The sequence below is a fragment of the Condylura cristata genome, unplaced genomic scaffold, assembly GCF_000260355.1.
Source record: "Condylura cristata isolate star-nosed mole 26May11 unplaced genomic scaffold, ConCri1.0 scaffold00001, whole genome shotgun sequence".
NCBI lineage: Eukaryota > Metazoa > Chordata > Mammalia > Eulipotyphla > Talpidae > Condylura > Condylura cristata.
The window spans coordinates 50,004,866-50,019,779 of NW_004567102.1; the positions used below are offsets into that span (position 1 = coordinate 50,004,866).

Below are 14,914 nucleotides of genomic sequence, written 5' to 3' on the forward strand. Positions count from 1 at the left end.
CAGACCTCTCCTGACCCGCCCGCTGCTTCCCTCAGCAGTGTACTTCGTCAATCTGCCTGTTCTGCTCCCCACTCTGTTTCTGGTGAAGCCTCTCACTGCCCCTGAGCCTCTGACCTGTACCCCAGTTCTGTATGCACAAATAAATAAAAAAAAAATTAAAAAAAAAAGTATCCAGCTGAAAATATTAACAGATGAGAAAGTAAGGTTGCTGAGATTGAGAAATCTTGACTCAAGCTTTAAGGAAAACCTCAAAGTTCTCCATCTAACATAAGTCAAAGTATTCTCTAACTCACATGAGTACTTGAAAGAAGTATATAAGGTTTTCATGCTTTTATTTCCTTCACAGGCAGAAGTACTTGTAGAACGATCCTCTTTACCTTCTGGAGTGCTTCTCTCTCTCTCCACCCCCCACTACACACACAGTATCAGGACAATACATAGAAAGAAAATAACAACCTGCTCTCAGTTTTCAATTCTGCTTTAACATGCCAAAAAAATCCAGTCAGAAAGGAATCCACAGAATACAGACACTCAAATCCTTAAATTTAAAACTATTATAACCATTACTTCCTATTTAAAGTGAATAAAAGTTAAAGAAGCTTTAATATACTTTTGAAAACAAAGTTCTAGTTAAAGAATGTATGTTTATAAATTAAGCAAACTAGAAGATTAATTCCTTTCTAGATTTCATCTGGATAAAGTCAGACATCAAAGCTTCCAAAACTAGTTATGGCCAACTTTGTGGATACTGAGTCTTTTATAGGACTAAGTTCAACAAAGATAAATAAAAACTGAAGAATATGAACTGCAGAATGATCTTAAGAAATTTATTATTATCATCAGAAAATAAACTTTTCTTCATGAATTTAAGTTTTCACTTTTACTATTTTCAAGTTTCTACTTCATTCTCAAATTTTGGACAAGCAAATGTAACAGTTAACTTAAGTGAAACTTAAAGGTAATCTGGTATTATAGAACAGTCACTACTTACCACCCCCTGCAAAAGTCTGGAGACCAGTTAGAGAATCAACCCTCCCACTGATGATTAAGTAGCATGACCTGAGTATGCAAAAACTCAGAAATCTTCTGGCCTTTCTTTTCTTAACTACACATGATAAAATTTGTACTAAAGGGTTTCAAAGCCCTTTCTTGTATAAGTCTAAGATTCAAATCTAAAAACCTGCTACTGGGAAAGAGGAACAAGCTTATACTAGGTGGATTCAAAGGTCAAACTCTAGGCAGAAAATATGAACATCAATTTAACTAAAGCAGTCAGGGGGAATAAAAAAAATAACAGCCTTCATTGGTCAGCTAGTAAGGTCCCTGTTCTGGAAAAAAAAGCAAGACTACTCTTCTGTCCGTCAGGTGCTCTGTTCTCCAGTAACAAATTCCAGCCATGTATAAAAACTTCAGTTAGAGGGAAATGGGCTGGCCATGGCTTCAGTTTCATGCTGTTAGTACTAGAAGCATATAAGATTAAATGAAACTACCATTTATCTGGGAAGCAGATCTCGGAAGCCCAAAGAGACCAACTTCCTGGCATATGGGCAGGAAGGGAGCTGACAAGATCTCGGAAAGGGACAACGTTATTCCTCAAACATGTCAAGCATGTTCCTATGAAGACAGCTTCAGATTTGTTATCTCTACTTGGAACAAGTGCTCTTCTCCCAGTTTTCCTCAATAATTCATTGAACAAATATTTATTGAGCACTTAGTACATGTTACTATACTGTTCTAGAAGAGAGGGCTACCGCAGAGAACAAGTTAAAAAAAAAACCCATTGTTCAAAGAAGGAACCGCTCAAACCACCTAAAAAAGCTCCTGCCTCATCTGTTCTCCCCTTCTCCATATCAATGTTCTTGAAAGCATTTACCACTGAAACTCCCTCACCAGAATGTAAGCTCCATGGAAGGGGGGTCTGCCTCATTCACCATTGTGCCTGTATTCCAGGTTTCAAGCTGCCCAGCAAGAAGAAGGCTCTCTAAAGAAGTGGAGCAGCTGGCTGCTCCAAATTTACTGCCATCTCCTTTTGGGAGAGGATGGTGCTGATTGAGAAACACTGGGTAGGATTAAATGGGGGATCCTTTTGTTTACCTTTTTTTTTCTTTAAAACAAAACAAAACAGGGCCCTCCCTGGTGGCGCAGCGGGTTAAAACACAGCACTGAGAATCTAAAGCTGCTTCCACATGAGTTCGATTCCCACCTGCCCCGGAGGTGACCACATGGCGTGGCAGACCTCTCCTGACCCACCCGCTGCTCCCCTCAGCAGTGTACTTCCGTCGATCTGCCTGTTCTGCTCCCCGCTCTGTCTCTGGTGAAGCCTCTCGCCACCCCTGCACCTCTGGCCTGTACCCCTCACTTCTGTATGCATAAATAAATAAATCTTTAAAAAAAAAAAAACAAAACAAAACAAAACCAAGAAATGCCCAAACAGGGGAAAATTAAAAAGGAGATAAAAACAATAAACAGTTTTCCAAATATTTCCTGGTTGTACTTTCAGCTTCAGTTTTGTCACAGCTGAATGAAAACCAGATTAATAAGCTGCCTTCCTATTTCTGCCCAAGATACAGGGAGGACCAATCAGCTGAGGAACTCCTGAATCTGCTCCGGTTTGGTATACTAGGCCAAAGCACTGCTGGCTCACATGCAGAGAACTTCCACCGTGCGCCCATTACTGATATGCATGGCCTTTGGTTCTCTGAAGCCCTCATCAAGCTAAAACACCAAATACATGTTTAGTGCTAGTCATGTATTTTTATGTACTACTCTGTTCTTCCTTGTGATGGATACTTCAGAAAGGGACACACTCCCAATTATGCCTTCAAACCTCCTACAAAACAGGAATAAATGTAATTTAAAAATTAGTAAAAATTCCTTCTCAGTTATCATATTATGTTACTGTGCTGTATTAACATCTGGAGTCATTACAGTTATAACTTTTAATGACCTGAAATCTTAGGAAATATTTCAGTATTTTTGTCAGGCTACCAAATCCTCTCAGGCCTATGTTATCAACTGTTCTTATCCCCACCTTCCCCAAGTGAACATTATTCTAATACATACAATTTTAAAGATTTCAATTGCTCTTCCATATTTCCAGATCTGTAGTCAATTACATCATCTGCCCCGAGCTTCCTTACAAGTTCACTGGCATCCTGAGAGCAAACTGCAGTCACATGAGCATTCCATGCTTTCAGTACCTGTCAACAAAAAAAAAAAAAAAGGGGGGGGAGGGGCCACAGAAAAAAATTTAAAAAATTAGTTAGCATCATGTGTACATGTATTAGCCTAATCTCTGGAGAACTCTAAGTGCTTTTTGTCTTAGCAAGAACTACAGGAAGCCATCTGTCTGAGACTAGTAAAAATGATTAAGCTCACGCTCACTAAGAAAATCCAAGACCTAGATCTCATTTTCCCTGAGACAGTCAGTCACCTTGTCATTGAAGTTTTAACCAGTCTTCTTAGGGGTGGTCTCAGGGCCTCACCAGAATCAGAAAAGAGAGAAGCTGATTGCTCCAAGTTTAAGTGTTTTCAATGATGACAAAAGTAAATGGGTAAAAAAAATTCATGTACTAAGAAATAACTATGTTAAAAGTATCCTGAACATTAAAATGGAACAGCTCTTTATTTGCATCTCTAGTTAGTATTATAGTCTTGAGTCAAAGCAACCATCTGTCATTTTACTAGGTTAACACAAAAATGTGCTCTTAAAAAGAGGTGGTAGAAAATAGAGATATTTTATTTCAGAACAATGATCAGGTCCTCTTCCTCTGGGTATACAAGCAGTTCCCAGGATTTAAAATGCAGATGCCTTAAGTTTTAAAGCAATAAGAAACAACTAGACTTAAAAAGGAGAACTAAATTCTGATTTTGTTCAGGATTAAGCATCCAAGAAATCATCCTGTTCCAAAATCACTGTAATTCTTTTGTAGAATGACAATTTCATTATCAGTCTAAAGTGTGAATAGTTACTTGGAATTCACTGAGAAATTTCTGTACTGATAGTTGTCATAACAGATTAGATGTTTTCTCAATCCTTCCCTAAGTATCATACACTAAATGTCTAAGTTGTAATAATTCACTAAAATATCAAAGATCTATGGTTTTGTTCATTAATGAATCCCACTTTGTGCTACACAGATAGCTACTGAGTATTAAAAAAAAAGACTTAAAACTATAATTTATTTTATTGTTTTTTAAAAGTAGAATTGATCAAAGGTTTATTTGCCTAGGGAATTTGAAAAGTAAAATGTAAATATTGAACTGTCTAATCAAAAGGTACAGAATAGCTGGTTGATTTAAAAACAAAATTCACCTTTCTGTTGTCTCCAGAAGACTGAGTTCCAATGATAAACATATGCTCAAAGTAAATGATTGGAAAACAAGTGGAACACCAAAGTTGGCAAGGACAGCCATACTTATATCAAACAAAATAAAGTTCAAGTTAAAAAGGGTATCAAGAGCAACTGTGGATATTATATCATGATCAGGGGATCAAAACATCAGGAAGACCTAACACATCAATATATATGCACCAAACAAAGGAGTACCAAAAGCAATTACATCAAAGTATATCATGTTCCCAAACTTCAAACTATACCACAAGTTTATAGTAATCAAAATAATATGATGCTGGATTAAAAATAATACCTAGACCAATGGGATAGAATTAAGAGTCCAAAAATAAATCGACATTTTTATAGATAATCTACAATAAGGAGCCAAGAGTGCAATAGAAGAATGAAAGTGTCCTCAAAAATGATGTGGGAAAACTGGACAACTACATGTAGAAAAATTAGACTATTCTACTCTCATACCATACAACAAAAATTAACCCAAATGGTCTCAAGACTTGAATGTAAGACTGGAAACCATATTTATATATATCTATGTAATATATATTAATAATGTATTATATTAATAACACACATATATATACATACACACATATGTATATATACACACACACACATTAAGAAAACAAAGGCAAAGGACTCTACTATACTGCCTTCAGTAATGTCCTTGGGAACTCAGCTCCAACAGCAAGGAAAACAAAAGCAAAATAGGACTGCATCAAATTAAAGAGCTTGTGCACAATAATAGGAGCTATCATAAAAATGACAGGACATACTACTCAATGGGAGAAAATACCTGTATATCATATATTTTATAAGGGGGTAACATCCAAGATACACAGAGAACTTGTAACTCAACAAAAAGAAAACAAAGAACCTAATAAAAAAAATGAGCAGAAAAGCTAAACACACTTCCCAAAGAAGACATACAGATGGCCAACATGAAAAAAAATCAATTATCACTTATTATCAGGGAAATGCAAATATAAATACACTGGTATATCTTACGCCCACGAGAATGACCCATATCAAAACAACAAAAACAACAACAAAATCAGAAAGACTGGTAAGGAGATGTAGAAAAAGGAAAACCTGTACACTGTTAGTGGGGCTGACTGACCTAGCCCCTATGAAAAGTATTAAAAATAGAATTACCATAATACCCCGTTAATTCCAATCCTAGAAACCTTACCCAAATTTCAAAAATACCAACTGAAGGAGATATAGGCACTCCTGTGTTCACTGCAGCATTATTTACAACAGCCTAGTTATGGAAACAACCCAAGCATCCAAAAGGCAGAAGAGGGGATTAAGATGCAGTGGGAAGCTTGCCATTCATGACACCATGGGTGGAAGCAGAGAGGAATATATTAATACAGTAAGTGAGGAGGAGAAAGGCAAATACCAGATAATTTCACTTATATGGAAGGAAAAAGCAGGGAAGGAGCCAAATGTCCTGAAGTAAAAGACTATGGATGCTTTAATGGTGGGTATGATGCAGTGACATACATCTAAGGAATTGTGATCTTACCCCCCTAAATCATAGTGTTATAAACCAAATATATGTATATACCTCAAATTTAAGGAAATAAAGAAAAAAAAGAAATACAGAATTAGGTTCCTGAGAGACTAGTTAAAGCCTTTCCAACCACTGACCAATACATAACCTTGCTTTAAAAAACAAAAGCCACTTCATTCTCCTTTATGGTTCAAAATATTCCAGTGTGTGTATAGTGTACATTTGCTCATCTATTCATAAACTGATAAGACACTAGAATATTTTCACTTTTTAGCTACTGACTATTGATGACGTTTTGAATAACTGAACAAGCTTTTGTCTGAGCATGTTTTCATGTCTCCCAGGTATATAATGGAATCAGTGAGTTATATGGCAATTTATGTTTTAAGGAATTGCTCCCATAATGGCAACACCATTTTACATTCCCACAATATACAAGTTTCAATTTCCATACAACCTTGACAACTTATATTTCTGTTAAGAAAATTACAACCATCTTCATAGATGTGAAGTGGCATCTCATTTAAGTTTTGGTTTGCGTTTCGTAATGACAAAGCTTTTCCTTGAAGATCAGGTAAATGATAATGTTGTCCACTCTAACCGTAAAAACCAAGATAGTGAACATCTTTCCTGGGTTTATTGCCCATTTGTCTATCTTCTTGGAAGAAATGTGTATTCAAATCCTTTGCTCTTTTTTAAGTTGGGTGTTTTTCTGTTATGTTGTATGAGCTCTTTATAGATTCTGGCCACTACACCCCTAACAGGTAAATGATCTGCAGATCATTTGCATTTGATCCCATTCTATACTGCCTTTATACTTTCTTGATAACGTTCTTTGATGTAAACATGTTTTTAATTTTGATTAAGTCTTATTTTTTTTCTTCTGTTGCTTTTGTTTTTGGTATCAGAACTACTAGTCTGTTGCAAATCCTACATAAAGACATATGCTTTCTTCTAGTGTTTAAAGGTCTGAGTGCTTGCATTTAGGTGTCTGGGGTCCCGTTTTAGTTGTTGTACATGAGGTAAGGTAGGGAGTTCAACTTCATTCTTTTGCATTTGGATATGCAGTGGTCTCAGAAGAACTCATTGAAAATAGTATCCCAGCACTTCTTTTTCCCTTTTAATGTCCTAAGATGTAAGAGTTTATTTTTAATGCTCAATTTCATTAATCTACAAGCTCTATCCTATGTCTGTTTTAATTATTGTTATTTTCTTGGAAGTTTAAAAACAGAGACTTATGAGCCCAATTTTGTCCATTTTCAAGGCTGTTTAGTAACTTGGGGTCCTTTGTAATTTCATATGCATTTTAGGATCAGCTTGTCCATGGATGCAAAAAAGACAGCTGCAATTTTAATAAGGTTGCATTGCATCTATAGATTACTACAAGATGGTATTGCCATCTTTACAGTAGTTTAATTACTGCATTTCTATATACATTTTAGAATTAGTTTATCAATTTATAATAATTACAAACTTCCATCCAAGTGTACTGCCCATGGTCTTTCTCCTCAATGCTTTCCTACATTTGTTGTATAGGACATTCACAAACTAACTCATACATTAAAACTCTGACAAGATTAACACTTCAAGCAGACATTACAGTGAATTTACTGAACCTACCTTTCTCTTACCTATTAAGGAAAAATAATTTATAATGTAAATTTATAAATTCATGAAAATAATATTCCTAGTCACAAAATAAATTAGTTTACCTGTATAGCAAAAGTACCAACTCCACCTGAAGCACCCAAGATTAAAACACTGAAATGCAAAAGAAGCTACAGTTAATGAAAATCTTAAAGCAAAATAACTGGATAAACAGATAGGTTTCAATATGGAACTAGCTCAAAGATACAGCATTCCCAAAACAAAAAGTCTTTCAGTTTCCCAACATTACACAACAATATTTAGTTCAGGCTCACCTAGAAGCTGCAAGTAAAGTTGGACATCCTATACATAAACTGTTTAACAAGAGTACAAAATATAAAAAAAATAAAAATTTGTATATTTAAAAGTAGCTCAGATACCTGTTAACATCTATAATTCTTAGGCTAAAATCATCAGAACTTTCTCTATGATAGAATTTTACAATCCTTTTTAGTGTGTTAGATTCAGTTGCTCTCTAAGGAAAAAAAATCACATTCCTGACCACATTCATGCCAAAGTGGAATGTCTTTTGTTCAGACATGTCCTGCCAACCTCATCAACTTTCATAAATGGAAATCAATTTCATCCTCAATTTCAATTCCTACTAACACAGATGAGTCTGTCCCTTTCAGCACAAACACCCCTGAGTCCCAGCACATATTCCTACTATAGCCTCCTCCCAACTCTACTTCAAGGGTGTTCACCTAGAGTTTGTGAATAGTGGAAGTGGGGGTGCAGGGGAGTATAACCTCTGAAATTGTGAAATGACTGAAATAACATGCACAATGTGGTATGACTGTGTGCATGTGCATTGAGAGGAAAGGAATCCAGACCCATCAACTTCCCAAGGAAGAGTGTGAGCCAAGAAGAATCGCTAGTCAAGAATCACTGCTTAACAGACTGTTACTTTATTCTTAAGCTACGCTAGAGCATCAAAGAAATGCCTACTTGGGCTATAGAGTTTCATATTCCAAGAAATTTGTACTAAATTGTACTTGGTGTTATGTTACCAATCTAGGCTGAGGAACATTATAAATCAAGGCTGATATCTGAGAGTAGCTATGCTTGTCTTCATTTGTCACCACAGGTGTGTCCAACTGTTGCTGTGGGTCCCTCTTTGACGTGGCTACTAAAACAGTCAAGACTTTTAACAACTACCTCTAGCAAGTATACCAGATTTTGGAATGCCATTGTGTCTACAATCTTAATCCTAATTTGTTTATATCTTCCCTTTTTTTTTGAGATAACTGACATATTACATGAGTTTCAGGGGTACAATGATTCACTATATGCATATACTGTGGAATGATCACCACAGTAAATTTAATTGACATTCACCTCACATCATTACAACTTTTTCTTGTGATGAGAATTTTTAAGTACTCCCTCAGCAACTTTTATATATACAATATTAACTATAGTCACCATGAGTGCTAATGATAACACTGTACATTATATCCCCATAATTTGCTTTACAATTTAAAGTTTGTATCTTTTGACCTTTTATTTCACAGCCTACCCCTCACCTCTTGCAACCACCAGTCTGTATTCTGAGTTTAGTTGTTTTCTTTTAGATTCCACAGAAGTATCATAAGGCATTTGTTTTGCTTTGTTTTGTTTTTTATGTCTTAGGATTATATGTAGCCATAAGATCACAGGGCATTTTTTTCCTTTCACTTAGCATAACATCCTCAAGAGCCACTCATTTTGCTCTAAAAGGCAAGATTTCCTTCTTTTTCTATAGCTGAGTAGTAATACTTCATTACATCTTTTTTTAGCCATCTTTTATGACAGGGATATGTGCTGAGAAGTTACGTATTGTTAGATTTCATCAATATGTGAACATCAGTGTAACTACACAAACCAAATGATACAACCTACTACAGACTTACACTATATGACATGGTATTGCCATATCACATAGTATAGGTATACATGGTATATCCTACTGGGACCTGCAAGGTCTGTCATTAAAACATTTTCTTGGGCCTTCCCTGGTGGCGCAGCGGGTTAAAGCACAGCACTAAGAAGCTAAAGCCATTTCTGCATGAGTTCAATCCCTGCCCGCCCCGGAGGTGACCACATGGCCAGGGAGACCTCTCCTGACCCGCCCGCTGCTCCCCTCAGCAGTGTACTTCGTCTATCAGCCTATTCTGCTCCCCACTCTGTCTCTGGTGAATCCTCTCACCGCCTCTGTACTTCTGGCCTGTAACCCAGTTCTGTGTGCATAAATAAAAAAATCTTTAAAAAAAAATTGTTCTTTATACATTCACGCACTGATGAAAACAGGTTGTTTCCATGCTACTGTAAATAATGCCACAATGAGGTATAGATATCTTTCTGAGATAGTGTTTTAATTTTCTATGAATAAACAGTGTTTTAATTTTCTATGAATAAACATAAGTGGAACTGTTTGATAAAGTAATAATTTTTAAACTTTTAAGGAATCTCTACCCCATTTTCCACAACAGCTGCATCAATTTTTCATTCCTACCAACAGAGCATAAGATTCCCTTTTCACCACATCCTTAACACTGCTGGCCAGTTTTATGTCTTCTTTGAGAAAACGTCTATTCAGATCCTCTGTCCATTTTTTAATTGAACTGTTTGGGCTTTGTAAGGTATTTTAATGCCACTGAGCTGTATAAATTTCTTTAGTTTTTGGATATCAACCCTTTATCACATATATATGACCTAGTTCCATTTATTTTTTCTCTTACCCAAATAACAGAAGACTGGTTGTCACCCTTTAGAACTTAAAGGTTAACACTGAAATTTCTGAGCCAGCTATTCCTATTTAAATTTATACCATTAAATATAATTAAAACAAGTATCCTTGTAAATTACATTTCTTCTAGGTAAGTTACTTTTAATTTCATAGAATTAAAAATTATGAACAGAAGAAACTTTGAAGATCAATACCCTCAAAACTCTTCAACTGGGGCCCTCCCTGGTGGCGCAGTGGGTTAAAGCACAGCACTGAGAAGCTAAAGCCACTTCCGCATGAGTTCGAGCCCCGCCTGCCCCGGAGGTGACCACATGGCGTGGCAGACCTCTCCTGGCCCGCCCGCTGCTCCCCTCAGCAGTGTACTTGGTCGATCTGCCTGTTCTGCTCCCCACTCTGTCCCTGGTGAAGCCTCTCATCGCCCCTGAGCCTCTGGCCTGTACCCCAGTTCTGTATGTACAAATAAAATAAATCTTTAAAAAAAAAAAAACTCTTCAACTGACATTAAATATCATTAGTACTTTCTAAATAGGAAAAAAAGCCATTAAAATTGCCTCACGACATATCTAAAAATTCATTCAGTCATGAAATAGTATACCTTCTTATGTTAGCTCATTCTTATAAAGATATAACAAGTCAAACTTTAGTCTTTATAATTTAATCTATCTCAATTCTGACCTCACTAGTTTCTGAAAAAAACTCTCCACCTCAGCCACCCTGGACCCCTCTGATTGACCCACACAGCTCTCAGATGCCTTCACTGCCTGCAAAGGCTTCCCTTCTCTTCCAGTTTGTTTTCCTCCACATTTTCATGGTGACCCTAACCTGACATCCATGGCAAGCATTTATCATTAGTCGCATTGCTAATTTTCACTCATATACTTCCCAAACTACTGCAAGGCCACAAGGACAGAGAGACCTCAAGCTCTAACTGGCCACACTATCCTGGATGGTGGATCCACCATCTAATGTCTCTTGACTTGCTCTCCCTGAGAACTCTGGTTTAAAAAGATAACAAATATACTGGCTGCTTAAACTCCAATTGCCAACTACATCTCTGGCCTCATTATTTTCAGTTCACAGCTTTCCCATAATTCATGATACTAAACAGCTTTATTCCTTCAAATAAAAAGGCAAAACTGTTTCTAAGTAGTGCTTGGCAGTAGTTCAGCAGTAGCAGTTTCAGTTCGTGATGTTTCCACTTGATGGCGCCTCTAAGTGCAAAACAGGGAAGGAGCAAGTCCTGTGAAGTACTGCAAATGCATCTTGCAAACTCCATGTTTTGTGCAGGTTCAACCAGGGCCACACTTTCCTTCAAAGTTTAAAAAAATGTCCTTGTCCTGGCCCGCTGTGGTGGCGCAGGGGGTTAAAGCACAACACTGAGAAGCTTAAGCCACTTCCGCAAGAGTTCGATCCCAGCCTGCCCCAACCTGCCCGGGAGGAGATTCCACATGGCGCGGCAGACCTCTCCTGACCCGTCTGCTGCTCCCCTCACAGTGTACTTGTTGATCTACCTGTTCTGCTCCCCACTCTGTCTCTGGTGAAGCCTCTCGCCGCCCCTGCACCTCTGGCCTGTACCCCAGTTCTGTATGCATAAAAAAATCTTAAAAAAAAAAAAAGCCCTTGTCCTTTTAACCACAGTGAAATATAAACAAAACCCAAAATCCACAGGTGTGGTGGGGGGTGGAAAGTGGGGAGAAAAAGATGGGTAGTGGGAAGAAGTACAGGCAACAGAAGGCATGGAAGAGGAAGTTGTTGAGCTACACCTATAAAGCATTTGGGGGGAGGAGGTTGTATATTTTAAAATTTGAGCCTAATTTCATAAACAGAATTAATTATACATAATTTACACTATGGCAAAATTTTACTGATATAAAGTCTAATCTCAAAAAAAAGTGAACAAATTTCATAAATTCACTGCACTGAGTTTTTAGTAGACATGATTTAAAAGTGAAATTTATTTTGCGAAGGGGGACTAGCTCATTCTAACTTTTTTTTTTAAGATTTATTTATGCATACAGAACTGGGGTACAAGCCAGAGGTGCAGGGGTGATGAGAGGATTTACCAGAGACAGAGTGGGGAGCAGAACAGGCAGATCAACTAAGTACACTGCTGAGGGGAACAGCAGACAGGGGTCAGGAGAGGTCTGCCGCGCCATGTGGGTCACCTCCAGGGCAGGCAGGGATGGAACTCATGCTAAAGTGGCTTTAGCTTCTTAGTGCTGTGCTTTAACCCACTGAGCCACTCGGAAGGGCCTCATTCTAACACTTTAACTCTCCATCAGCATGAAGTCCAACTTTTCCAGCAAAATATGAATTTCAGGCATAGAATGAAATATTTGAGTTGTACCATGATACTACATATAATTATAACCATTAGATTCGATCATTTTCAAGATATACTTTTTAAAAGTTCCAGTCATCTTCAGAACCATGAGCTATATATGAGTACCTTTGCATAATGATGAAAAAACTATGGGTAGGCTGATAGTCGTGAAATTATTTAACATTTTCTAGTGCTACCCAAGTGTAGGCAAAAATGACCTATTATGATATTCAAATTGTTGCAGAAATAAAATTACAAAAAGAAGAAAAGTAAATACCATGAAACCCTAAGAAAACTTTGTCTTAATTTCAAAAAATTGCAATAAGGAAATACTGTAAAATTTTCCGAGGAGCTGATAGCTGTTTGTCATTGTTAGTTTGGGTTTGTTTTTTTTTTTTTAATTCATTAGAATTAGACTGTTACCCCTTGATAACTAATAGTGACCTTCTTTCGACAGACTAAAAAGCAAGCCTTAATGCCAACAGCTAATAGAAAATAAGTATTGCTTAGAGAAGCTAAAGAAGCTCCAGCTATCACAATGAATAGTCAAAGTCACTCTGCACACTGGAGCCTCTGAGTTTACTAAGAATAGAATCACAGTATAGTAACGTCAAGTATTTCATAGTATTTATATATGGTATGCCATTTCTCCTGTGATTCTTACAAATAAGTAGTAGGACAGGTAAGCCATTATTACCACCCACATGTACCAATTCAGTAGCTGAAATTTTCTAGCACAGTTCTCGCAGGCACTAGGAACAAAGGCATCCTAGAGGTCACGACGTACATGGGGACGTGCTAGAGGTCCACGATGTGCGCCACGGAGGCGCTTTGCAAAGACTTCACTCCAATTTATTTAAATTAATGAACAGCTTCAACTCACCTTTGATGTATAAAATGTTCAATTCTCAAAGCTCTCCTTACAAGCTACCTGTCCTACACTTAATACCTAGGAGGAAACTGCAAAGAAACCATAAAGAGCCTGTGTCCATCTACTGCCCCAGTTCCAAGTCATTATTGTTTAAACTGAAGATAACATAATCTCAAAGATTTATCCATGAAGCCAACAATAAACTGATGTATGTGAGAAGAGACAGCAAGATTGTTTTCTAAATTGTCTTCTACTAAAAGTACTAAGAAACGTATACCTAGAGGACTCTGAGCTGGCAAAAGGAATGAAAGCTCTCCAACTATAGTGCACATATGGGGAAAACAAAATATAAATGTCACTGCAAATCCTGTACGATCATAACAAACAGTTAAAAATCTTGAATGATTTTTTTGCAAGATTATTGACTAAGACAACCCATTCGAAAAATTCCTGTGGTCAAACTAATTTAAACCAACTGTTTAACTAAAGTAGAAACATTTAAAAAGATAAGTCCCCAAAGCTTGATGATTACAATATTTGCCTTGAATTCCATGATAAAAGATGGCAGCTCATTAAATGAATAGCTTTCACCCAGCTTTCAGAAAGTCATTGTTTTCATTCAATTCAGTGTTCTACAACCGAACACATTAAATTTAAAGTGCAAGGTTTCACAACAGTACAACATGACACAGACTTTATTTTACCTGCATAATGCTTCATAATCAAAAAAGTAGGTTATTTTAATTTATCAAAATTTGACCTATGGCTATTTTCACCACCAGTCAAAAGTGAGTCTTAGTACCTAGAGTTTTCACCAAGTAAAATCAGTTTTCTCTATGATGTATTCCTAAAATACAAAGACTATAATCTCATTGCTAATGACAGTAGCCACCAATTATTTCCTATGTGCCACAATGAAATGTGTATTTTTTTAACCTTAAAACAAAACTGACAGAAAAAAAAAAAAACAAGCTATTCAGAAAGCAGAAAGCAACTGTGTTGTTGCTAACTCATCAAGCATATTTTCAAGGCCCTTGAACATTTGAACACCAAAATTGATACCAAACACTATGCTTAAGAAAGGTTTTGAATGTATAGAAATGTACCAAGTATGGAACTACTAATAGCAGTAGGAGAAAATCACATGCACCTGGACAAAATTCTCTAGAAACTCCGGGTGTTTTTTAACCTTTTTTGGAATTTCATAAAAGCTATGGCTCTTCTTCCCATAGATTCACATACAAAATTTTGCAGTTTTTTTAGAAGATTCAAACTCCTAAAGTTCATCTATATATTTCAAATTTCAAAATCCCATTTAAGAATCAACCGAATGAGGTTAAGAAAGCGCCAAGTGACACAAATGAAGTTGTTCCAAATGTCAGCACAGCTCTGCTCATGTAATGAGCTTGTTTTAATGTCACTGAAAACTTACTACAAAGACCTTACAGAAAGAAACTTAGAAGCCACCTCT

The 14,914-nt window shown here is 36.8% G+C and overlaps 1 protein-coding gene across 1 annotated transcript in view; it reads right to left on the bottom strand.

The window, feature by feature from the left end:
• The window catches only part of RTN4IP1 (reticulon 4 interacting protein 1), a 36,697-nt gene that overhangs the window by 14,352 nt on the left and 7,431 nt on the right, over positions 1-14,914 (bottom strand). Inside the window, exons 5-6 of the mRNA XM_004673741.2 lie at positions 7,587-7,635; positions 3,064-3,200 (exon numbers count right to left, since the gene is read on the bottom strand). Of these exons, the coding sequence (XP_004673798.1) occupies positions 3,064-3,200; positions 7,587-7,635 (186 nt within the window). The remainder of the gene's footprint in view (positions 1-3,063; positions 3,201-7,586; positions 7,636-14,914) is intronic.